Source organism: Argiope bruennichi, chromosome 4 (assembly GCF_947563725.1).
Source record: "Argiope bruennichi chromosome 4, qqArgBrue1.1, whole genome shotgun sequence".
Classification (NCBI taxonomy): Eukaryota; Metazoa; Arthropoda; class Arachnida; order Araneae; family Araneidae; genus Argiope; species Argiope bruennichi.
Window position 1 is genome coordinate 75829837 of NC_079154.1, and position 25424 is coordinate 75855260.

At 25.7% G+C, this 25424-nt stretch overlaps 1 protein-coding gene across 1 annotated transcript; it reads right to left on the reverse strand.

The window, feature by feature from the left end:
• Positions 1–8711: 8711 nt before the first annotated feature.
• LOC129966977 (26S proteasome regulatory subunit 6B) lies at positions 8712–23831 on the reverse strand. Its single transcript, XM_056081600.1, has 9 exons — positions 23712–23831; positions 22666–22758; positions 21119–21305; positions 16714–16860; positions 15172–15375; positions 12236–12403; positions 11792–11868; positions 9834–10058; positions 8712–8903 (listed from the first exon to the last, which is right to left on the reverse strand). Exons 1-9 carry the CDS (start codon positions 23742–23744, stop codon positions 8790–8792), a joined length of 1248 nt encoding a protein of 415 aa, XP_055937575.1. The 5' UTR covers positions 23745–23831; the 3' UTR covers positions 8712–8789.
• Positions 23832–25424: the final 1593 nt, after the last annotated feature.

A 25424-nucleotide genomic window follows, 5' to 3' on the forward strand; every position in this document is an offset into this window, starting at 1 on the left:
ATAAACTTTATCGGAAAATGAACACTAATATTTACATATGTTTAGGTAGGAAGATGTTCAAGATATCCAACACACATACCGAGACATGCATGCGCGCGCCATAGAATTGTCGACTACATGCATTGCAGCAGCATATTGTCCACTAAAGTATATGCAACATGAAAGAAATTGCTTTCTGCAGTCATTGGCTCTCAATAGACCGAGCATAGTGTCCACTAAAGTATAGGCAACATGAAAGAAATTTGTAGCGCAGTTATGTACAGCTCATAAAGATTGGTTATTACAAAGGATTATATTTCCGGAATGATTAATATAGATTATATTTCAAATTAAAATGAAGCGAAACATATCATGTCGACATATTTTTATTCCATAACCAAGCAACTTGTGTTGCTACTTTTAAAAAGACAAACTTGCAAAAACAAAGATAATAAAATAAAGATATAGCTGCTACATCACTCCTTCCCCAGTAACAATGGAGTTACAAAAGAAATTCCTTCCCCAGTTACAAAAGAAATTAAATGAAATAACAGTAATGAACAGAATGTACTTAATCCCTGTAACACACTGGAAATCTTACGTGTCTACCAGAGAGTGTAATTTTTTTCGTTTGAACATTTTTGTTTAACAGATCTTATGGTTGTTTTTCAGTTTCTGGATCTATATTTCTATCCAGATCAGAAGGTTGCATGTTCAAATCACGTCCAAGTCACCAAATTGTAGCGTGGTTATATACAGCTCATAAAGATTGGTTATTACAAGGAATTATATTTCCGGAATGATTAATGCAGATTATATTTCAAATTAAAATGAAGCAAAACTATATCATGTCGACATATTTTTATTCCATTACCAAGCAACTCGTGTTGCCACTTTTAAAAGGACAAACTTGCCAAAACAAAGATAATAAAATAAAGACATAGCTGACACAAATTGCTCTTTAGTAATCAGCTATGGATAGACCGAGCTTAGTTCCATTAAATTATAATATGCAACATGAAAGAAATTGCTCTGTATAATAATCGGGTCTAGACAGATCGAGCAGGGTGTCCACTAAAGTATATGCAACAATAAAAAAATTGCTTTCTGCCGTAATTTCAATAGACCAATTCCTTCAAACAGATTCATGGAAAGAAGTCCAAAGTTTCCACATATAGCAATCATGACATCATGAAACTGAATAAGCAAGTCAATCCAACCGCCTGGGTATTCCATATCTAGTCAATAACATACAGGAAAGCTGACATGTGCCAGGGCTGCATCATAGTAGAATAACAGGTCATAAGTAGCCGTGAAGGGTATTAAACAATACATGAGCTGTAAAGGCTGGCATAAGCCCGCAACCTGTTCTTCCACTAACATCGTGGAGATTGTGTATCAAAGCGGCGCTCCCAGTATTTCTCAGTCGTCCGTACAATCCGCGGATGATTTTGGCATCGGGAGGACGACCCGATGAGTAGCGATGGATATCTTCTCTAACAGTTCGCAAAGTATTACTGTAACAATGACCTAAGATTAAATACATGTCGCAATATTCACGAACGGAATGCATTATCACCATATGAAGATTACCAATAGCTACAAAATGAAGTCTTATAAAAGTAATTCAACATTCCGCTGAAAATGCATGTATGCCTCGATATTTCGAACATCTTTTTTCATAAACACTGATATTCACACTTCCAGTAAAAAAATTCATGCATCGATAGAACATCGTAATTTTCTCTCGCATTTTCGTCGAAAATTATGAGTCGTAGAAATGCATTTTCTAGGGCATTTCTTTAATGAATTTCAAGGAAATAATGTGGCTGCGCCAAATTTGGCTGATCTTGATAAGACACCTTGTAGTTCTGCAAATTCTGATGTCAAGGCTAGATTCAAAATTTCATTTATAAGCACAAAGTGTCAAACTCTCAGCGCAGAAATATATATATATATATATATATATATATATATATATATATATATATATATATATATATATATATATATATATAATGATTGATTTATTAAAAATTTGGCAGCTTCATTTTTAAATTTCTAACTATGCATCATTATTTTTTCCTAATTGTATTAAAATTCCTTTATTCGTTAAAATTGTATTTCATAATTCTATTGAAATTCATAACTCTTACATAAATTGGTGTTCATAACTAAACCCATTAACTGCCAAAAAAAATTTTTTATTTTTTTAATTTTTGGCTGGATAAGTTATATACATGCACAAAAAGTTGCGTAACAGTACAGTTATATTCAAATTACGTTTTGTTTTGAAAATATTTGATATTTTTGAAAAAGAGTATCGTTATAAAATGATCAATAAAATCATTTCAATAAAAAACAAAAGAATGAGTAAGTAAAAAATCGTTACTGTAAACTTTAATTTACATATTTATGTGCGATACTTCATTTTAATATAAAAACCAAACCAAAAATATAATGCTTCAAATATGACAATTCTGTTCTGTTCAACTTATAGACGTGTTTCGAATTTGTTCGTTTGTTACAATGAAACGAAGAACAAAAAGAACATTTTACACACAATATTGACTGATATATATATATATAGAATTGGGTACTTTTCCGTTAGCCGAGCACAAATGTCGCTAATTGCGAACGCGAATTTAGCGTAAGAAATTTGGCGGAATTCTACATTATTTGGCGATTTTTCGCTTGCGCCCGGCTAACGGAAAAGGACCCGAAACGGAACTAAATTGTCAGGCATACCAAATATATTTTTCTAATATAAAATTTCTAAATCATCAAATGGGGATCGTGGCAGGTAATAGCAGAAGAAAAAGCATCAATTTGTAAGAAAAAAATAAATTGTGACTGTTAACGTTAACATGATGTGTTAATATATTAATACAGCATACAGATAAATTTAGAAACATGTTGTGAAAAGTTTTATTTATATAGGAATAAACAGGAAATGCAGAAATGTATAAAAAGATAATATATTATTTAATATTAGAGAAAAAAACAAATCCATCATAAAAGTTTGATTACAGTTGCTTTTTTTTTTTTTTTTTTTTTTTTTTAAACCTAGTCCTTCTCATATTTTAAAGCATTAAGTTCGCACATCTTCAACCAGATTAGCAATAAAAATTTCAGGTTAATTTAGCCATTGTAATTTCAATTCCAGATTTGTTTTGCTTAGTAATGGCGGATTGTATTCAGCCATATGCCTTTCCCATAGATGCCCGATGGTGTCGAGATCGAATGAATACACGTGTAATATCCCTGCCATTTCAAGATCATCAACACACATCGCACAAGGACAGCGAACATTATCATATAAACAAATGCAACACTTTGTAATAAGATCATGATTGCGTACACTATATACTTGTAATAAGTTGCTCATTCAAAATTCCCCTTTCCAAGACGTAAAATTTCATAATCCCGTTTAAAGTATTCTTGTTCCAACCGTAATAACATCGACTAAGGGCCAACTCAAAGATGTTGGTATATAATAGACCAGTATCATTTGTGGCGGATTACGATGAGTGAGGATAGAACCTGGGACCTTGTGGTTCGCAGCCCAGTAACATGAGCACAATACAAAAGCAATTGCTCGTGTAGCGTAGCTGTTAACTGGCTTATAAGCTTTCACCACACATTCATCAATAGCAAATTTCCACATTATTAGTCTGTGATGTTGAAGTGTTCATGACAACACTCACGTCCTTTCTATGTTTGGAAATACTCGTTAAAACTTCTGTAACTACCTTAAGAGCTTTCTTATGATTTACATTCTTGAACCAACTTAACAGCAGTTATCCTATTATTTCAGTTTGCTGTTATTTGTGTATAACCATCTTCATTTGCAGTAGGGAGATTTAAACGTCAGTGGTTCATCAGAAATTCGAAATCGAATTTTATGTTATATATTTATATATCCGGTAAATATGTTATATATTCGGTAAAATATAGAAAGATCTAATAGCAAGATTTTGTAAGTAGGCCTGATTTATAATAATAAATAATCGTATTTCGAAAAAAGTAAATAAAATTCTTGGTAATTTTTTAAAGTTAAAAACAAAGAAAAATAATCTTATTTATGAAAATAAAGCATAATTAAGGTGATCAACTAAATTCTAATTTTATCCAGTAAACAATTAAGAAAAAAAAAGGAACTGAAATTCTGGAGAAATGAATACTTTAAATCTAACGACCAGCGCCATCTATCGGATTAGAAGTTATAATAGAACTTGATTTCCTATTTTAATTTGGAAAGGAAAAAATGAGATAAGAATTATGGTATAGTGTGAGAAAATAACAAACGGATCCAAAATAATTCAAAAAAATTTATAAATTGAATATTAATACTTTTAAAATGTGCAATATAAATAAATAATTGATATACACTAAAAAGTAATTTTGAGTGTTGAATGTGTAGTTTTCTCATAACGTTATTACCTCTTTTTCACTTTTTCCATATTGTCCGGGTAGGATGGCTCCTACGAGAACACAATCGAGATTTGTTCCTTTATTACAACATATTCCATACACCAGTTCAAAATCAATCAAAATTGCTTTAATTCGAGATCACAAAGTAATATGGGCAAACTTATATGTATAATTACTTTTTAATAAAAGTGTTTGGAGTTCTAAGAATGTTTATCTTTGAAGATCTGTAGAATTTTTCCAAAAGTCTGAATCACTGAAATAGTGAGTATTTTTATTCCAAAAAATAAACCATAAAAAACTGCTTCAAAAATATTCAAATTCAGGACTTCTAATGAGGAAAAATAATTACAAATATCATACAAGCTACCTTTCAATTTCTACCTTTGATTCTATTAAAAGAGTAACTATCTAGCTACTCTTTCAATAGAATCAAAATGTCGGGAGACTGAAAATTTTTCGGTGCAGATTTTTCTGTCAATATTTCAAATATAGTTCTATTTTCTATCGATATTCATAAATATAGAAACACAAGACCCATACTAATAATTCGAAGGAATATTCTGAAGAGATTGTTTTAAAATTATAGATTGGAAAATTTAGAATCATCATAATGTTGAGTACTTTTTAAGCTTCATTAAAAATTTTCAGACTCCAATACCAATCAAATTCTTTGTTTAAAAATTTAAAAATGAATTTAATGAAGTCAAAATGGGCAAGTATTTCACTAATTATATCAGTGAATCTAAGTCCTCTGTCATCATATTTCGCTAAATTATTGATCATAAATGTTGAAAATGAATAAAAATTAAAGAAAAAAAATTCTGAATATGTGAAAATAGGATTATGTAAACCGACACTAATTGTTTTATCGTCATTATAAAATATTAAAACTAATAATATAGTATTAACCCTTTATAGAAATATTAACCTTTTATAGTATATATAACTTTAAAAAAATTTTAAAAGGTGAAGTTTCCTAGTTCTCCTTCAGAAATAATGCATTTTTTTTATATCAAGGGTACATGGAATTAGGGACACATTAACTTGCCAAGACTACAATCTTATTAAGTTTTCTAAATATAAAAAAAAATGTTATAATATTTTGCCAGCTATCACAATTTATGAATTAAAATTTGGAAAAAAACTTTTACAGAACATGCACTATCAAAGGTTGAAAAAAGAATAACAATTCTATTTTGTATGATACTCCTTTAAAAGAATTGAATTAAATATTAATAAATTAAGATGATGAAAATAATTGTCTTCATAATTTATTAGAAAAATACTTATTATATAAATATATTAAGATACAAAACAATTACCTTCTTCACATTGTCGATGCTGCTTTCGAAATAAGTTTATTTATTAAAAAAAAAGCAGCTGCATTAACTTTTTTCCAGCTTAAAATGCTTAATTTTAAGCAGTTTTAATTTAGTCATAAACTTATTATTGAGATAATGAGCCTTTAAAATAGTGAAGCCCTTTTTAGTGAAAGTTGTTGTTCTATTTTTCAACAGAATTACTAAAACAACATCAAGAACAGATTAACACATTTTTTTTCATTTAAAATAAATCATTTTTCATTTTAAAATAAACAAAAGTACTCACGACTGTAAGTGGTCATTCAATTGAATAGCAAAGATAAAGTTATAAATGTCTGGTACTCAAATGAAACATATATTTCTGCAGGTCTTAAAACCAGAGGAGTTCCAAAAAATTAAATTATGTTTAAAAAATAGTCCGTTGCAGAGAAAATCGATAAGTAGTTTTCAAATTTGCATTTCGCTCAAATATATCAGTTACAACAAAATGGATCTTATGCTTAAAAATGCGCACTGGGGCTTTTTCTGTATGATCAACTTGAGTTGTCACAACAATAATGTGAATTGATAATAACAAGAGAAGTTGCAAGAAAATAACAATGAACACATAATGAACAATGATTATTTAACAATTCTATATAACAATCAGCAAATTGTTATACCTAATAATTAAGATTTTCCCTCATCATTTGATATCAAAAAAGGATAATTTCTTAGAACTGGTTTCATAATCATGATATATTATGAGATATGCAAGTCAAAAAAGCAGATTTGTACATGCACTTTATAATGCAAAATATTTCCTTTCTTGATGCATTGGAAAACAAAATCAATTCTTAAATCAGGTTTATAGACATCTATAAAGCAAACCGATCACAACAATACTATAGGAAATAAGATATACAGCCGAGAATGAATTGTCAAGCAATCTAAATTATATAATAAAATTCAAATATTTCATGATTTATTCTTGAAAGATAATTTTATGGATTAATTATTTTTTAGACCAAAGTAAAACCAATAAAATCGATTTTTCAATACTTCCTTTCACATTAAACATTTTCAAACCGGGTATGCCAATACCACTTCAATCCAAAAAGAATTACAAATGACAACATACTGAAAATATTATTATGATGGTCATAAATTTTAAACATATATATATGTAATTAATATTAAATTTTCAAAATAAAATTAAATAATGGATCTAAAATGATATTGTTTTATAGCATTAATTGCAAATGATATTCTGCTTTATTTTTCAATGAACTATATTTCCATAAACTCATTTTATGATAGAGTCAAAAATATAAGACATATTTGACAAAATATAATATGACAACAAAAATGTTACAACATTTTGATTTATTTCTCCAAAGTTTAAAATTGACCTGTGAAGAAAAAAAACTTACAAATTCAAAAAAAAAATCAAAATTTGTTTTGTAGACTTACATAATTCAAATAAAATAATCTGCATAAATTCTCTGATATATTAGAATGATCTTACCAAATATAAAATGCCTATATCACTTAAAATTTAATGCATGACATAGTGATAATTTTAAAAGTTTTTTTTCAAGCATTGAAATGAACTTGCTAAAATCACTAGTCACCTTTACATGATGCATTCATTCCAATATTCAGGAACCTTTAATATTTTCCTTTCTTTTCATAAAAATATTTTTTAAACCAATCAAATCAAATAAGAATTCAATTTATGTGGCTAAGTCAAAGCATTACAGTGTATGCTATCACTCTAATGCTATAATGAATTGCTAAGAATTTTTTTAAAGCAATAAATAGACTGCATTTTTAAAATTGGTGTGGTACATTTGATATAAAATTTGTGAACATGAACTGACCTCTTTAAAAGCTCAAAGGTAAGTCCCCCCCCCCCAAAAAAAGCAAGTTTACATTTATAAAATAGAAGCTTATATCTTAGTAATTGTTACAAAGATTATAATCTAAGATTTATTTATATCCAAATTTATTTTTATATTCATTTCTCATGAAATGTACAAAAAATATCTGACTTTCATTAAACATTTTTGAAATTTAAGATTTTATAAAAGTACTAATTTTCAGAAGAAAGGTATGCCTGTTTTTATTTATTATATTTTCACATTAATAAAAAGGTTAAAAAATAACTATCATTATTTGTCAACAAAAAATATCAAATTATTTTAACCATGAGAGCTACATATATTCAGAAAAAAAGTTATGGGTTGATTGGGGAAAGAGGAAAAGATTTTTCAGGAATCTCATCCAAGTATAATCAACACACAATTCTTACAATATTTCAAATCATTATTGGTAAAGTTTTTTTTTTTTTTTTGAAAATGCAAATGTGGTACTTAAAATAACATAAAGCACTGTTATCAATTTGGCTGCGTTAAAAAGTAAAGTTTAATTTTCAAGAAGAGACATCATATATAGGAAGTGGGGGGGGGAGTAGTTTACCAGCAGGTTCTCACTCTAATCACATCATCATTATGTTCAATAATCTAATAATCTGATATAGTTTTTCAGGCCCCAATGCTGATGATAGTTTGAACTTCTGTATAAGGGGGTAGGTGCATGTGCTCTTCGTAATGGGTTTGTATTTTCTATTACCCAAGAACAAGATTTAATTTTCAATTACTAAGTTATGTAGTTCAATCCTCCATAAACTATGGTTTTTATGATTATGATATTAATTATTTATATCAGTGTAGATTTTGTTTCATTAATTCTTCATTAAATAGTAACTATTTATTAATTATTTCAGGATCCAGATACTATGTATTGATGTAAAACAGTTTTGGTTTCTCTTCCCCCCCCCTTTTTTTTGAGAGAGAGAGAGATTTTGTCTTATTAAAAAAAAGATATGAGAAAATATCATGAAGTACTAAATAAGTATTAATTTATGGAGCTGAACTACACGCATATGAATAGTTTTTAAATAATGACTGGATGTCAGAAAATCTGCAGCACAACTTCTTTTAATAAAAATTTTATTTTTAGTCATAACACAACTAGAAGTAGAATGAAAATACACAAATGTTCTTAAAATGCTTATTTATAAAACTCATGTTCTGATTCATCTTTCTTAATATTATTTTTATAGCCTTTTTCAAAGTCTTTCGCAAGAACAACATATCTGTTTTCCCTGACAGCGTGCATTCCAGCCTAGAAACAAATAAAACCAATATAATAATAGATTAGATTATTTTACATTTGAGTGAAATTATTGATGAAATAAACAATTTGTCCATTAAATAGGAATAACCTTAATATAATACTGAAGCTGGCCCATGGATTAAAAAAATAACAGATCTAAAATAGCACATACAGTTTTGAAAAATTCACTTAACCCACACATTTAAAATAAATTCTTTTTTTAATGTTGCAAAATTTTTAAAAATAAACCCAGTTCTACTACCACTAATGAAACAAGGGGACCTAATTTTTTCCAGGCTATACAAAAACTGATGTCTATAGCCTTCACTATCTAAAGATGATATACTGTCTTTTATTTGTCAGCATTAAAATTTCATAAAAATGCTTAACATAGTAAAAATAATGAATATTCTAAGTGTTTAAAAAACTGTAAATGTATTGCTAATATGCTCTTTTGAATTCCTAAAACCTACTCTGCTCTACATAAAACAACATGACATGAAAAATATCCCATAATCTTGGTAACATCTAAATAACCTACATAAAAATAACCAATAATCTTTCATAAGTATAACATGAGCATGGGAATAAAAAGAATTCTGGACCTGATATTGATAACTATTTTCAATAAAACAGCTCTACAGTCCAACACAGAATTTTGCATATCTTTTCATTATGGTTCACAAAATTCATTTATAATTATTTTCAATACAGCAAAGATGAAAGCAATATACATATTAAAAATAACTGTTTTATTAAGTATCATGAATTTAATGAAATTTTTCATTAGTTTCAATAATCTAAAAATAAAAATAAATTTTAAATAAAAGATACATGCAAAATGCTATGAAAAAAACTTTTTGTAATAATATTTATGAACTCAAACAACAGCAACGTCTTAAAAAAAGGTTAAACAAATCACTAAAAAAATCTTCTCACCTCCTGGCAAATTGCATTTATGTCAGCACCAGATATTCTATCAGGACGAGCTACATAATCTTCCAAATCAACTTCATCACTCAAATTCATACTAGTAGTGATTGTTGAGAAAATTAATCGTTTCTGACGTCGATCGGGTAGTGGAAATTCAATTTTACGATCCAAACGACCAGGCCGTAGCAAAGCAGGATCCAAAGTATCAGCTCTGTTAGTTGCCATTATTACCTATATAAATATAATAAAAAAAATCAAGAGTTAAATTAAAATTTAAAAAATCTCAATATCTCATTATTTTAGTTCAGTACACCATTATTCAATACTAGAGATTCTCAGTCATCCTTCTAAGATACTTTATTACACTTACTTTAATAAAACACCTACAAATATTCACTTTTTAAAAAAATACATCTCAGCAATTTTCTATTATATTTTAGATATGGAATAAATAATAAGATAATATTTCTAAGAAAATTAATTATTTATTTTATACACACATTTCATGGCATTCATATATAACATTCAGATGGAAAATTTTAAACACATAGAACTATATCAAAAAAAAAAAAAAAAAAAAAACATACATGTCTGATTTATCATCTTAAACAGAATATAAACTTGAAATAAGATTTTGAAATAAAAGACAAAGATATTATATGCTTCCAGATTTGTTTAAAAAAATCAGCATCTTTTTAAAAAGCTCTTTAATACAAAAATGTGTTCTTTATTATAATCTACAGTGAAAATTCATCATATACTTGGTAAGTAGTATGAATAAATGATATAATAATTATATAATATTAAAATAATGGCAATCATTTGGCATAAGTTTTACTTTACTCAAATTTACTTACTCTTTACTCAAATTTTTATTAGTAAGCACATGATTTGAATTCTGATGGAATAAAAGAAAAAAGTATTCAGCAAACACTCCACATAATTTAATGTAATTTACTAAAATTTCAACACATTACTTAACCATGTGATCAAAGAAAGAACTTCATTCTCTAAATTGCTGATAATAAGCTTTAATTTGTTACTTGAATTATGCATTATTTTCTATTTGATTTCAGCATTTTCATAGATCATTAAAAAATTATTTCATTGCAAAATTTCAATCATTGTTTATAATAAGAAACAAAAGAAAAAAAATCATTCACAATTATTAAGAAAAAATAAAAGACATTATTAGCAAATTCCATAGCAAAATAATGCATTAATTAGAAACTAGCAAGTGATATAAGCATATTTAAATATGAAAATAAATTTTATCTTTATGCAATCAGTTGGCAGAAAGAAATTAAATAATTCAAATGTTTCAATCAATTTGTTAACTAATCAGAAAACGGCATATATAAATCTTAATTATCAAAAATGAATATAAAAATGGAAAAAAATAAAACTTACACTCAAATGCTATTATAAAAAAAGAAGAATTCTTGCAATTAGCCTCTTCTTTACAATAAAATTTAAGAATAAATTCCCATAACCAATGAAAAATGCAATGAGGCTGGATGGTATGGATGGGATAAAATGAAATGGGTGATAAAAACTATTTTCAAATTAATTAATATTTCAATTATACAAGTTCTTTGATAAAATCATATTACACAGCTTAGATATGACATGAATAAAAGTGCTTTAATTAATTTCTTTGTAAACTTCACAAAAATATATTCTGGAAATAATATACAGCATTACTCTGAATTTATATTCTCCCCTTAAAGTTTTTTCCATTGTTTACAACACTTTTTGTTGGTGCCTTCAAATTTCCAGAGCAATTTTATTTTAATAGGTGGTTTCCCATGATTCAAACTTAAATTTCATCATTATTCATTTAGTCCCTTGAAAATTATAAAAGGTGGAGGGGAGATAATACTGCATATTGCATCAGTCATTGTTATTTTTTTATACATTATGCATTCATCATAAACAACTGAGAGAGATATAATAAACCATACCTTCACATTTGTAGTTTGATCGAAGCCATCCATTTGATTTAAGAGCTCCAAAAGAATACGCTGAACCTCTCTATCAGCTGTAAAAACAAAAATTTAAATAAATTACTTAGATCAGTACCTTTAACTATGACTAACTTAAAAATAGATTAAATTTTAGATATCCATGTAAAATTAGGAACAGTTTCTACATGACATAATATATAAAATCAGAGAATGTTTCTGGGATTGTTTTCAAAGTCACCAAATGTATGAAAAAATTTTTTCCTTATAATCTATTTGAATAAAGCAGCTTATATATTACATAGCTTCCCATCAGACCATTCTGAATTATTCTAATATAATTATTCAAGACTAATTAATATATACTGTTATAAATATGGTCTTAAAGCATGCTTTGCAAATATAAAAAAAAATCAAGAATATGAGATGAATTTTCACAATTACCTCCAGTTTGAGCATCAAAACGCTTGGTAGCAATAGCATCAATTTCATCAATAAATATTATAGCGGGTGCATTTTCTCTAGCAAGTCGGAAGACATCCCTCACCATTCGAGGACCTTCACCAAGATATTTCTGTACAAACTCAGATCCAACGACTCTGATAAAAGCAGCTAAATTAAATAATAATAATAATTTAGATAAAAATGTTCCATAAGTGCAAAAGTAAAATGACAGAACTCTAAGAAAATTAATAAGAGCATTAGAAACACTATACAAAGGAATTGCTAAAAGTACTTTGCTAAAAAGTATTGATGTTGAATACAATGCAATCTTGCATTCTAACTGCATTTTCAACTATTGATGCACTTTTTTCAATATGAAACAAGTATGAAATAATTAACAATAGGCATTTTTAATAAGATATTTCATTATATTCACACATATTTAGTATTACAGCTATTCTTATCAATATTAAAAGTGAGGAATTTATGTCTCAGCAAGTAATCAAAAATATAATAAATCTCAATTGTGTAATCGTAATCAAGAAAACAAAATATCACTTCTTTCAAATAAAAATAATAGTGAAAGTAAAAAGTATAATATACAATGAAAATGGATAATTTAAACAAACTGGAATTCAAGGCATGTCTTATAGTTAGACAACATTATGAATTACAGGTCTAGAAATGCAAAAGTTAAAGAAAAATTATAATTAAAAAAATTTCAGTTTTTTATTTTGTTAAAAACACCAAAATGTAAATAGATAACTAAATATTAAAATACTTAATAAAGTTTAAAAGGTTAGTCTAACTTATTCTTTTTTATTCACTACAAATTGATAAAAAAAAAAGAATTAAATGTAAAAATTAAGATTAGTTCGAATTAATATGTAGTTAATAAGAACAGAAACATCTCACAAATAAATAAAAATAATAATATAAAGCTAAAATTGTTTATCAGTCAAATTTTTATATATAAAAAGTCAATGATAGCCACACAAATACTCATAGATTTATAACTTTAAAGTACTTACATTATAAATTTTAGTAACCAAAACAAAAGTAATTTAGATACATATTTACTAATAATAAAGATTAGTGTTCATAAGTGTGTGTACCAGTGTTCTACAAGCTGGACTGTATGACTAAGATCTGCCAAATTTTTCCCAAATATAATTTGGAAAGAGAAAATGTGCACTTTGGAACAATCTTTTATAAATTTTCATTAAAATTTTACTTATTACAAATTAAACTGGAGAATTTTTCTACCATAACTAACAAAAATACTACTACAAGAATAAATTTTAAATTGCTTGAAAATTTCTTTTTAATAATTTAATGCTAATTTAAAAGTTTGGCAAATTTTTCCTGAATTTTATCAATTTCTTAAAATAACTCATTTTATTTCAATGCATAATTTTCAGCAATGATTACATTGTTGTCCTAAAATTCAAACCATTGTGATTGCTTCATCAAATATTAGATCAATTTTTCCCCCCATTATTGAAAGCTAAAGAAGGATTCTATTTAATATTTGTGTGACTTATAGAAAAGATAAACAAATGAAATTACAGTATTAGTAAGATAAACTGGACATTTATGTTTTAATAGTGATATAATGTTATGGGACTGATCTCAATGCATAAAATTCATATGCACGATGAAAAGAACATATAAGACAATTAAATAGCCTAATTTTAATATCTAATAACTTGATGACATCATGGACATGAAAAATTATCTAAATGATATATATTTAGCATTTTCACTTTTTATAAAAAGTAAATATGCTATTAAATATATTTTTATTGCTACAACAAAAAAATAGTAAGCAATTTAAATGTAACCATCTAAAAGCTAAAGCACGTCCATGATTGTAAAATAAGCATAAAAGCATATATTGTCATTGTAAGAATTTTTTAACAAATCAGAATTTTTTTAATATAACAAAATTAAGTCAAATCATCAAAGATTTAATAACAAAGAAAAATACTATCATATTATCCAGATCTCAAATTAAAAGACTGGCATACAAATTAAACATATTGAAAGATCTAAAAATGTTTAAAAATAAAAAACTAAATAAAGGAAAAAAATTCTTTTACTTAAGAACAAAATGAAAAACATAAATAAATAAAGGAAATTTTAAAAAATAAAGGAAATAAGTGTATGTATAACAAAAAGAAAGCTGAAATTTGACTTAAAGTAAATGGTCAAAGTAAATTTTTTTTTAAAAAATTCACTTCAGCTTTTAAAGTTAAAGTAACACCAAATAATAAATAGTGAGTGACAGTATAGAAAGTACTGTCAAAAAACAAATTCTTAAAAAATTGTTCAAACTAAAGAGAAATTTGTACACTAATATAAATTTAATGAAGAAAAAATAGTTTTTAAATACTTTTTGTCAAATTTTTTAATATTTCTGAGCAAAGATGCAGATATTTTGTTTCATACAATACATTAAATATTTATTTAAAATTTTAAAAAAAGATATTTCTTAAATGCAATCTAAGCCTCTATGGGGGAGAAAAATCTATTATTAACACTATGACACATAATAAACAGGCATTTTGTTTAATTTCTAATATTAAAAATTTATTTAAATTTTTTTTAATCTTTTTTATATGCAATCTAAGTTTCTGTAGGGGGGGGGATCTATTATTAACGAAATGACAGCTTTTAAGTCTAATTTTCAACCCTACAAGGAGTAGATGTTATATATATATTAATTGCAGCTATAACAAATTGCATTATTATTGAAACAGATTTGCAAAAATGTTAATAAAATTTATATTTCAATATCTAAGTTTTATAAAGGTCCAAAATAAAATTAGCAAATTAGAGAGAATAGCAAAGGCTATATATTAATGTACTCTTTAAAAAGTAAATTCTTTTAACGAATGTAAAAATAAATCCAATTAGAACTGTAAATATTTTACCAGTAGTGTGGTGAGCTACAGCTTTAGCTAACATGGTCTTTCCACATCCTGGTGGTCCATACATCAACACACCACGAGGTGGATCAATTCCAATTTGTTTATATAATTCAAAATGAGTTAGAGGCAACTCAACGGCTTCTCTTATTTCTTGTTTCTGAATGTCTAATCCTCCAATATCAGCATATTTAACATCTGGCTTTTCATCTAAAGAAAAAATTTCATGAAATCAAAAACAAATTTATTTTAAAGCTTTGAAAGGAATTCCAAGAAATGTAGCTATACAATTATCAGAAAAAATAACTATCTTCTGTGTATTTAGATTAAAACATAAAAAAGCATGTAAAAATATTAACATACCATTTGAAAACTAAATATAAAGTTTTTGAAAAAGTACATGTTATAAATTTTTCATCTGCAAAAATAAAAAGTAACACAGAAAAATGCATCTAAAATCTCAGTATTAAATAAATGAAATTTATGCATGTAAGCTCAATAAATTAAAAACATTAATTTAAGATTTACTAATTAAATGCACTACACTGAAGTTTTAAACAAATTAAAATGGCTATTAAACTTTTATGTTTCTTTTTTTAATTAAGATTTTTTTTAAGTATCAAAAATTTTTATACAAAAAAAATGACATGTATGTTTTACAGCAGAAAACTTTTCTCTTATATCACACACAAATCAAAAGTGCAAATTTTAGTGCGATAAAATATTGTTAAAATTATAAAGTAATATCAAAATAAAGCTTTGATGATAAGAATTCTTAGAATTATTAAATATTGTTGTACATGTAAACAAAGCATTGGTCTAATTACTTTTATGTATTTATGTATTATTTTCATATACATAAATACATAAAAGTAATTTTATGTCATATAATTTTAATGTCAAAAAATGTCTATTAAAAATTTTTTATCAAATTTTCTCAGTGGACTCTTTCTAAATTCTTTATATAAATTTTAGTGATCCTTCAACATATTTGTGAAGGTGTATTTCATGATCTCTTAAAACATGGAAATATATAATAATTTTTAAAACCTCTTAAAGATTCAAAAACAAAATTCTAGATCAAATTTATATTTTTTTGAATATGCAAGTTAAATCTACAATAATACAAATCATTTGTTAATATATAAATATACAGTGCGGATCAGTGAAAATTAAGATTTGCGATAATAAAATTGACACATTTAAACATTATGATTTAAATTCTACTCATCAGATTATAATCATCACCTTTTTAAATAAAATTTCACTCTTCTTCAGAATTTTTTTAAACCAAAAAGAAATTCAAATAAATTTTCTCTGATTTCATCTTTTTTTTTTTTTTTTTTTTTTTTTTTTTTTTTTTTTTTGATAAAATGGTTACAAAAAAAAGTCTAAAATTTATTTAAATAAAATGGTTAGATGAAGATAATTACAATAAGTTTTTTCTTTGCTGAACTGCAAGCTTACTTTAAATAAACATCAGAGAAACATAAAATATCTCTAATTAAAACTCATAAGAATAATCCTTGATAGGAAAAAAAATTATACCTGCTCTTAACATTGATATACTGCTGTCAGCTTCAGGTGGAAGAACATCAACTAAGGCATTACTATGTTTATGTAAGGCAACACTGGAGCTAGGTTTCAGCAATTCCCTATCAATTGTAGATAGTATACGGACATAGTAATTGGAACCTACAAAAAACATTTTTTTTAAATTAGTATTTGATTTAAATGTTAACTCAAACAATGCAGCACTCTTCAATTACAACAGTAGTCAAGAATTCATTGCAATAAAATATTTCAAGCTCTAAATACAGAAGCAAACCCTTTATTATTAATAATTATAGGTTCTAAAATAAACTGAAAAAAAAAATACTACAGAAAATAATGCACTTATATACAAATTTTTTTTAATTAAATATAGTTATATTAAATTTAAAATAATTAAACAAATTATAAAATGAGCAAATAAACCATATTTTAATTAATAATATACTATTACCAAGAATAAATTCCTTTCACTAAAAGAACATTATCTCAGGAAATAATTTAATATTATAGGCAATTCAATCATAAACGTTTTTTAACAATGTTAAGTTGCTTAAGTTGATTGACATGATTAAATTAATCTTATTATCACTAGTCATCGTCAGTTATCATATTAACGATATTAATATAATCATCTTGACCAATTTTGATGAAACATGTCTTATCAAAACAATAGAAAATATTTTAAATAGCAATTCCATACTAGTGATAGGGCATTCTGACTGGTTAGATATGCTTTCAAAGTGAAATTAATTAGTAAAATTGGTCTAATTGTTGAAGTTTGGGCTCTTTTTAATTTAAATTTGCAATACCTCAAAAGTAAAAAATGGGAATGGGGGGGGGGCATACAGCCTTTTACGTTCCTAGGGGATCATGATCTTTCGTATAAAATAAAGAAAATTAGCACATTAGATATTTTATTTAATGATTGTGATACAAGAATTTTCTCAAAATATTATCTCATAGAAAATGCACAGTGAAATAATGGAGGTTTTTGCCCCCTTCTAAAACTCATAAACCATGAAGAGTAGTAAGAGCCTTTTAAAATATATTCATGTGTCATTAACTTTCATATGAATTAAAAATTTACCAAATCAGTATAGTGGTTGCAGCTGAGGGACTGCTTTCGTGTTTTGTCAATTATTTTAAATACATAGATGATTATGTATACATGTATGCAAATAGCTGATTGCAGAAGACAACTAATATTTCTTTGAGAATATTCAATTCAAAAGAGGTAGCTTAAAAATTCAATGAAAACAAAAGCACAGATTTTTTTACAAGATTTTTATTATATTTTTATAAGTATTCTTATTATTCTAATTCTATAATATCCAAACACCAGAAAACTTTAATGTGGCATATTTTTTTTTTCATTTATTCACTATTTATTATATAATACACTTTAAAAAATATAATCAACTTTAATTACAATTTGATAGGACAGTTTATTATTACAGCAATATCTTTATTCTTTACACAATCATATATGTCAAATGTAATAAAATAGGACCTTTAAAAATCATGTATGCGTGTGTGAATGTGTTTATTTTTAACAGCAAATGGAATTTCGTGCTTACCATGTGTCTACATTATTTGTTATAGGTAATAAAAATAGGGCAAGTATCTTCCAAACAAGATAATTTATTTTATCTTGAAATATGTCTTATGACTACTAGATCGTAAGCCTATAGCTTTCCTCTTTCAGAAAATTATTTTTATACACTGAAGTACATCAAATAACGGTAACAAACAATGAATGTTTTAAGCTGCTTTGAAAAAATTGGCCCAGTTCAGTTGTGCTTAGTACAATAAATATTCTACTGAAGAGGAATGACACATCACCAAAGAAAGAAAGTTATCCAATATTAACTTACTATTGTATCTTGAAATCAAAAATTCAGTACTAAACATTTAACTTTACCTCAGAAAACCTTTAACATTTCTTTTCCACATCTACTATTTAGCTGCATCTTCTAAATTATTTTTTTTACAAATATTACCTATTTCTAAAAATATAAATCTTAAATATAATTTCAAGAAAACTTTAGGAATACTAGATTCTTTATCTTTATGTGTTGGCAAATAAATTGCTTCTATACTTTTGTTATAAGTACGAATCCTTTTCTGGTTTGGCAATGTAATTTCTTATATTATATCCTAGTTATGTGATTAAATTGCAAATAGTAATTTCATTCAAAATGTTCCTATATTCACAGTATTTATTATTAATATGCACGATACAGTCAAAAGTTTTGATACCAATTTTTAAAAATATTCAGTATTTTAGAAATTGAGTTAATTGATACTGGAAAATGTGGAGCTTCCTCTTATTTAGATTTCAGAATCTATATTGTATGCAACAACATGGCTGTTTTATTAAAATTAATAGCTAAAGTATATTTTAATTTTAAAATGTCAAAATTCCATTAACAGTTGATTTTTATATCTTTTAATTTGAAATTTCATTGAAATAAACCAAAATAATATCCATGATTTTTAATTTAGCATAGAAACATAGATCACATTATAGTTTTTTATATAAAATAAAAAGGGTAGTAATCTCGTAAATTAATTTATATAGCAACACATTTCATTATACAGAACATAGAGCTTTTTGAAAAGATTTCATATATCAGTTTAAAAAAATTTCTACATTAGAAAAGAAACTACAGAATAAGTCCCCCTCTCCTCCAAAAAAAGAGTATAAATCAATTCCTTGGTGGATGGAAAAAAATAATTTTGAAGGTGTGAGGAGAAAACATTATATTGAGATTCAAATACATTCTAGCTGATATAAAAATAATGAATATTGAATACATAAAATTGGATGTCTGTTGACTTCTGATAAAGTAGTGTACATAATTAAGTAGTAGAATTTTTTCATATTAATAGTTTTGATTTACAATTTATGTAAAATAAAGCAACTGATAAAATTCTTTTTAATCATTTCACAATATTTGGAGATTTAATGCATAAACATAATTGAGAAAATGAACTTTGAGAAAATCTTTGAGTAAAAAATATCTAAAAATTTAAGCAAATTCTTCCATTTCACTATTTATTTATCAATATTAATAGCCTGTAAGAGTTTAAGTAATATTACCAACTATTATTATAGGATGTAAATTTCAAATAAAATTACATGAAATAAAATAAAATCATTTTTTTTTCTTTTGCAATAAGAAAAGCAATTTACAACAATTATTATTCAATTCTTTCATACACATGAATATCTTACATACTTTTCCCTCTAATTCCTAAAAATTGTATAAATAAACAATTTTATCAATAGCACTGCAATCATTACTAATACGTGCAAGTCTAAAGATCTAATTTAAAATTACTTCAATTGCAAAAGGATTGAGAATGAAAATTTAGATAAAAATAGCAAACTATAATATCCATGAAAAATAATGTGTTTTAGTGTACAGCACACCATAATCCAATGCTAAATCCTATTCAAATATTTTTTCAAACATTAAGAAACAAATACACTAAAAATTCCGCAGCACAAATTAATTCAAGCTTAAATTGCAATTGAAAAACTGCAAATTAATTTTTTCATACTTAAAACTTTTTTTAAAAAATATGGGGAAACCTTCCTAAAACATTCTTCTATACTCTCAAATAAACGACCTTGTGTATTAATCAAAGGCCATTGATCAACAAAGTTAGAAAACAGTCTATTAAAGTGTGATGTACGGCAATGGATTACGCAATTATTGAGATTTTGTTAATACAAAAGGACTACAAAACCGAATGAATTTTTGGAAGCTTTTTCCCCAATCAATTAAAACCAAAATTAGATACACAGCTACAATTGCAGCAACAAAATCATGCAATATATTTCATAAATTTAACTCAATGCATTTTTGAATAAGTGCACTAACATGCTTGTGAAAGACTGAGACAGTTAATCCTTTAAAGGAATTGTTTCCAAATTTGATGCATATTTTACTGTAGAAGTTTCATCTGTACAAAATTTTATCTATCTGCCTTCATTTTGTAATTATTGTATTAACTTATAATCTTAAGCATGAACTTATAAATCTGTATAGATTAATTCCTTATAAATCTGTATAGATTTAATTCAAATTTAGATAGACATTTACAGATTTGATGATGAATGAATATCAAATTTCATTCATCAAGCTGATCATAATTGAAAAATGTATGTTTCAAATTCAGGGAAGTCAGGAATGCAAAAATTCGTCAAAATCTTGAGCTTGCATTTTTTTTTTTTTTTAATGTTTGCAATATTTTGTATACAAGGATAAAAAAATTGCATATTCCAAGTTATATTACACAGAGATTTTATTAATGAAGTATGAATAATGGAAAAATAATGAACAAATCATTTTAAAAGGCTATATTATTAACGTGAAACAAGTTAACATACCAGTAGTTGATCCAACAATTCCTGTATTAGGGTCAACTGCTTCAAGAAACTGTCCAATAACCAAGGGAACACTTTGAATTCTTTTCACTTCCTCCTGAGCATGAAGATATTCTTTTTTCAAATTCTTTTGTTCATCTTTAATATATTCTTCCTGCACTTCTAGAAACTCTAACTGTCTTTGTAACTTCTATAAACAGATAAGATATACTATAAATTATTGCATATAAAAGAAATAAAAAAAATTGTTATCAAATGTAAATTCAGAAAACAATTTTCAAAGTATTAAATAAAACAAATTTGCGTACAAAAATTTATCACATAAAATTTTGGGAAATTTAAGGCTGTAAGAAAGAAAAAAATTATCTTTTCATGGAATTTTTTTAAGCTATCAAGAATATATTGACTACAAAATATTGGATATAAATATAATACCATATTTACAGTCAACTGAGTATATTCATTGAAAAATTTTATGTTATAATTACAAAATTCTTCAGGTATTTCAGAAATACTTTAAAACATTTTAAGAAAACAAAGAAATAAAGGTTTCAAGGTATTTAAAAAAAATAATTAAATAAAAGCTTTAAATGATTTTCATTTCCATTCAAATAAAAATTTAAAACACATATTATATAAACAAATAGGAAATACTTATATGTAATTGCAGACACATAAATTAAAAGTTTATACAAGTTTTGCAACTTATGTATTATTAGATAAATATATATGGTTGAATCAAAGCAACAATTCAATGAAAGAAAAACAATGTAATGGTTAATGATATTCAACCAAAAAACATCAAATTATTTTTTGTCATAAATTTAAAGATTTCAAAATCAATATCAGTATGAACATTTTATTAGCAACTTCAAAATCTCAATAAATATGAGTTCTCACATATAATGTGTGTCTGTTTTATTTTGAATTCAAAAAATTTTCTAATTGGCCTCACACTATTATGTTAATTATTCGAGCAAAGATTTTGATATTCATAATTTTAACGCAAAAAAAAATATTTTGATCATTAGTTGATGAAATGACACAAACTATACAAAAAACAAAATGTTTTTAAAATAATTCAGTGAATAAAACTATATTATAACTGATTTAAAATTCTAAATTTTTCTTAATAAATGTATGAACATATATGAATAACATTTGTGATAATATTTTTTTACTTTATAAACATTTTAATTATATAGCAACAAAAAATAATTATCAACCTAAAAAAAATAAAACCTTTTTATAAATAAATTATTCATATTGATAACACAATATCATTACATACAAATTTGAGTACTTTGGGATCATCCCGTCGAAAAGTCAATGCTTGTGAAAATGTGCCAATCCAATCCCATCCTATTGCACTACCGTTTCCTGATAATATCAGATTTGGCAAAAATTGTTGACAGGATAATCCCAAAGTACGAAAATGGTTGGAGGGATAATTTCAAAGTACCCAACATTATACTATGAACTATATATTTAATGCTCATCTTAAAATTTGTTACTGCATATCTCATATTGTGAACATCCAAGAATTTTACCTTGTATTTAGTGTACAAATCATCAACATCAAAGTCATCAGGGGATGGTGCAGTAATATGTCCTGATGTACGCTGATCTCCAATGACATCGTCCTATAGATTTATAGTTTCATAAATGTTATAGTTTCATAAATATTTTTAATATTATAAAAGAAAAAGAACTTTTAATATATTTTCAAATTAAAAAAAAATTGCTCCCAAATATATATGGGATAAAAATGAAATATTAATACTTTAAAATGAAATTCAATGGAAGCAGACAATCATTACAGATGCAATTTAAGATTAAAATATAAACAATTCTGAATGGGAAAAAAATGCTGATAACAATTCAATAAAAACAAATCTTTTAAGCTAATAAAATTACAGAGAATTTGAGGTGAAAATGCATTAAAGAAGGTTTGAGTACTTAATTTTTTAAAGTCATGATCAAGTTTACTCACACATTATTTCAGGTGCATAACAAGTAACAAATATTTAATTATTGCTTTCTTCCAGATATGAAAATAAGAAACCGAAACATTTTTTAATCACAGCTCTATAACATATATTTCGATATAATTAACAACCAAAATAAAGTTTAATGTATATTAAGTACTGACGAATGCATTAAAAATAAATGTTTGTAGATACTTTACTAAAACTTTTAAAACATCATAATTAGAGTGTTATCACAAAAGAAAAATTGTTATTTAAAAATTTATTTTCACACATAATAAGAAAAATTCATTTAAAACCACTTTTAATCTCAAAATCTTTTAACAAATCGATAAACGTCAAAACAAAAACAAAGCAGGCATAAGTACTTAAAAAAGATATATATATATAGGTTGGATAGTATCAAAGACACTATAATTCATTTTAAAACATTTGTAGAATACAACATCAAGGTTATAATATAGAGTTTTATTAAGAGAAACAAAATATAGATAGTCAAAAAGCTTTGTTATCGAAGATTTAATAGACCGGGATAAACTTTAAGCATAAATTAGTAAATTTAAAAATATTTATATTTATTTAAACAGTAAGAAAATTTGAAATCTCACCTTTTCAATGATTGTAATACCGATTTCTTCCATAATATTAATAAATAATTATCAACTTAATTCTTACCCTTGTCAGTAAACTGTTTATTTGCGATTTTTCGAATTAGTGATGAGTCACCGTTAAAGAAACAGTTAAGATTCATCAAAAATAACGTTTCATTCTTAAGTTCCATGTTGAGGCTCATTCAATAGTTTATTCAGGAATTTTAAATGAAAATAATTCAATTTATAATAAAAAGATTTAATAAATCTCTGACAAATGAAAATAATAACTTCTTGAATAAATTTAAAACATTTTCTTATATAATTTTTTGTTTTTGATGATGAAAGAATGGTTCACATTCCTTGAAATTCCTTGAAAATATCAGATTCATTAACTATCGTTTTTAATATTTTTTTTCACTTTAATATAAAGTCTTTTCGATGTTTCAATAAATATTTCAACATAAATATAATATATGCCAATTTTGGCCAGCAATGTAGCAAGTCCTGCATAGAGATGCATAATTTACGATTTTTTTGAATAACAAATAATTTTGCTATTGTTATTTTTAAATATTTGCTCCAAATATCTGTTATTTCATTCATATTATCAATTAAAAATTATTAATTAGTATAATATATAAAATTTATTAATTGTAATTAATACTTAATTTACTAATTTAAGTAACGTGTGATTGAATTAGTTTATCTATTTCAACTTACTTCTTAATTTTAATTTTTTTCAAAACAATTTATTTTATTGGAGTAAACCATTTTCTGAAAAATTTGAATTAAAAATTTATGTCATTTCTTTAAAATGTTTACTTTAGTTCTATATTCTACCAATAGATGGCGCCAGCAGTAAAAAGATTATATGCAGTCATGTCACAAGCAATTAAAAATGATCTTTATGGAATAGTGCATCATCAAATGCGAATATCGGAGAGTCAAGGTCACTCCCATGAAGTGGAGCGGTGACTTCACTGGAAAGTGTGAAGTCACCGCTCCGATAAATTCAGTGATATACAATTCAATGATACGATAATTCCAAGAATAACCGGTTCGTTCACTTTTCAACAAATCCACAGATCGTATCGATTGTTACTTAATATCGTGATCGAAGATCTGTAATCGAAATATCATCAGTAAGATCGTATCAAGGATTTGAATCACACTCCTCTTTGAAAAGTATTGATAACTGGTATTTGTGACTTTTTGATATTGGTTGCGTAATAACCAATAACGTGCAGTATAACTCGGAATCAGGCAGACAATGCTGCAATTTTTGGAATATATCAATTAATCTCTGAAGTTTTTTAACATATATTGAATGAACTCTTTTTGCATTAGAGGATAGCGGCCTTTGTTGCCAAAAAAATCCCATTCTCATCCAATTTCAATTAATATATCAATTAATAACCAAAATCCTTGGAATACATTCTTAACATTACTCTGAACAAAACTCTGAACTTCTAATTGCATTCAATCAATGAATAACTTTTTTTTCTTCTTTTTGTCAAAAAACCGACTGGAATTCTGCTTGTTTGCTGGAAAATTCCTTAATTCCTTTTTTACCAACCCAAAAATTAAATTAAGATTAAGATGCCAAATTAAGATTTTAGCTGCTAATTAAATTTTTTTAGACTCAATGCCAGATAATCATATCGGCAATAGCCTACAAGTCCATAAATTTGGGGATAAGTTGTTTTTTTTTAAGAATTTAGAATAAAT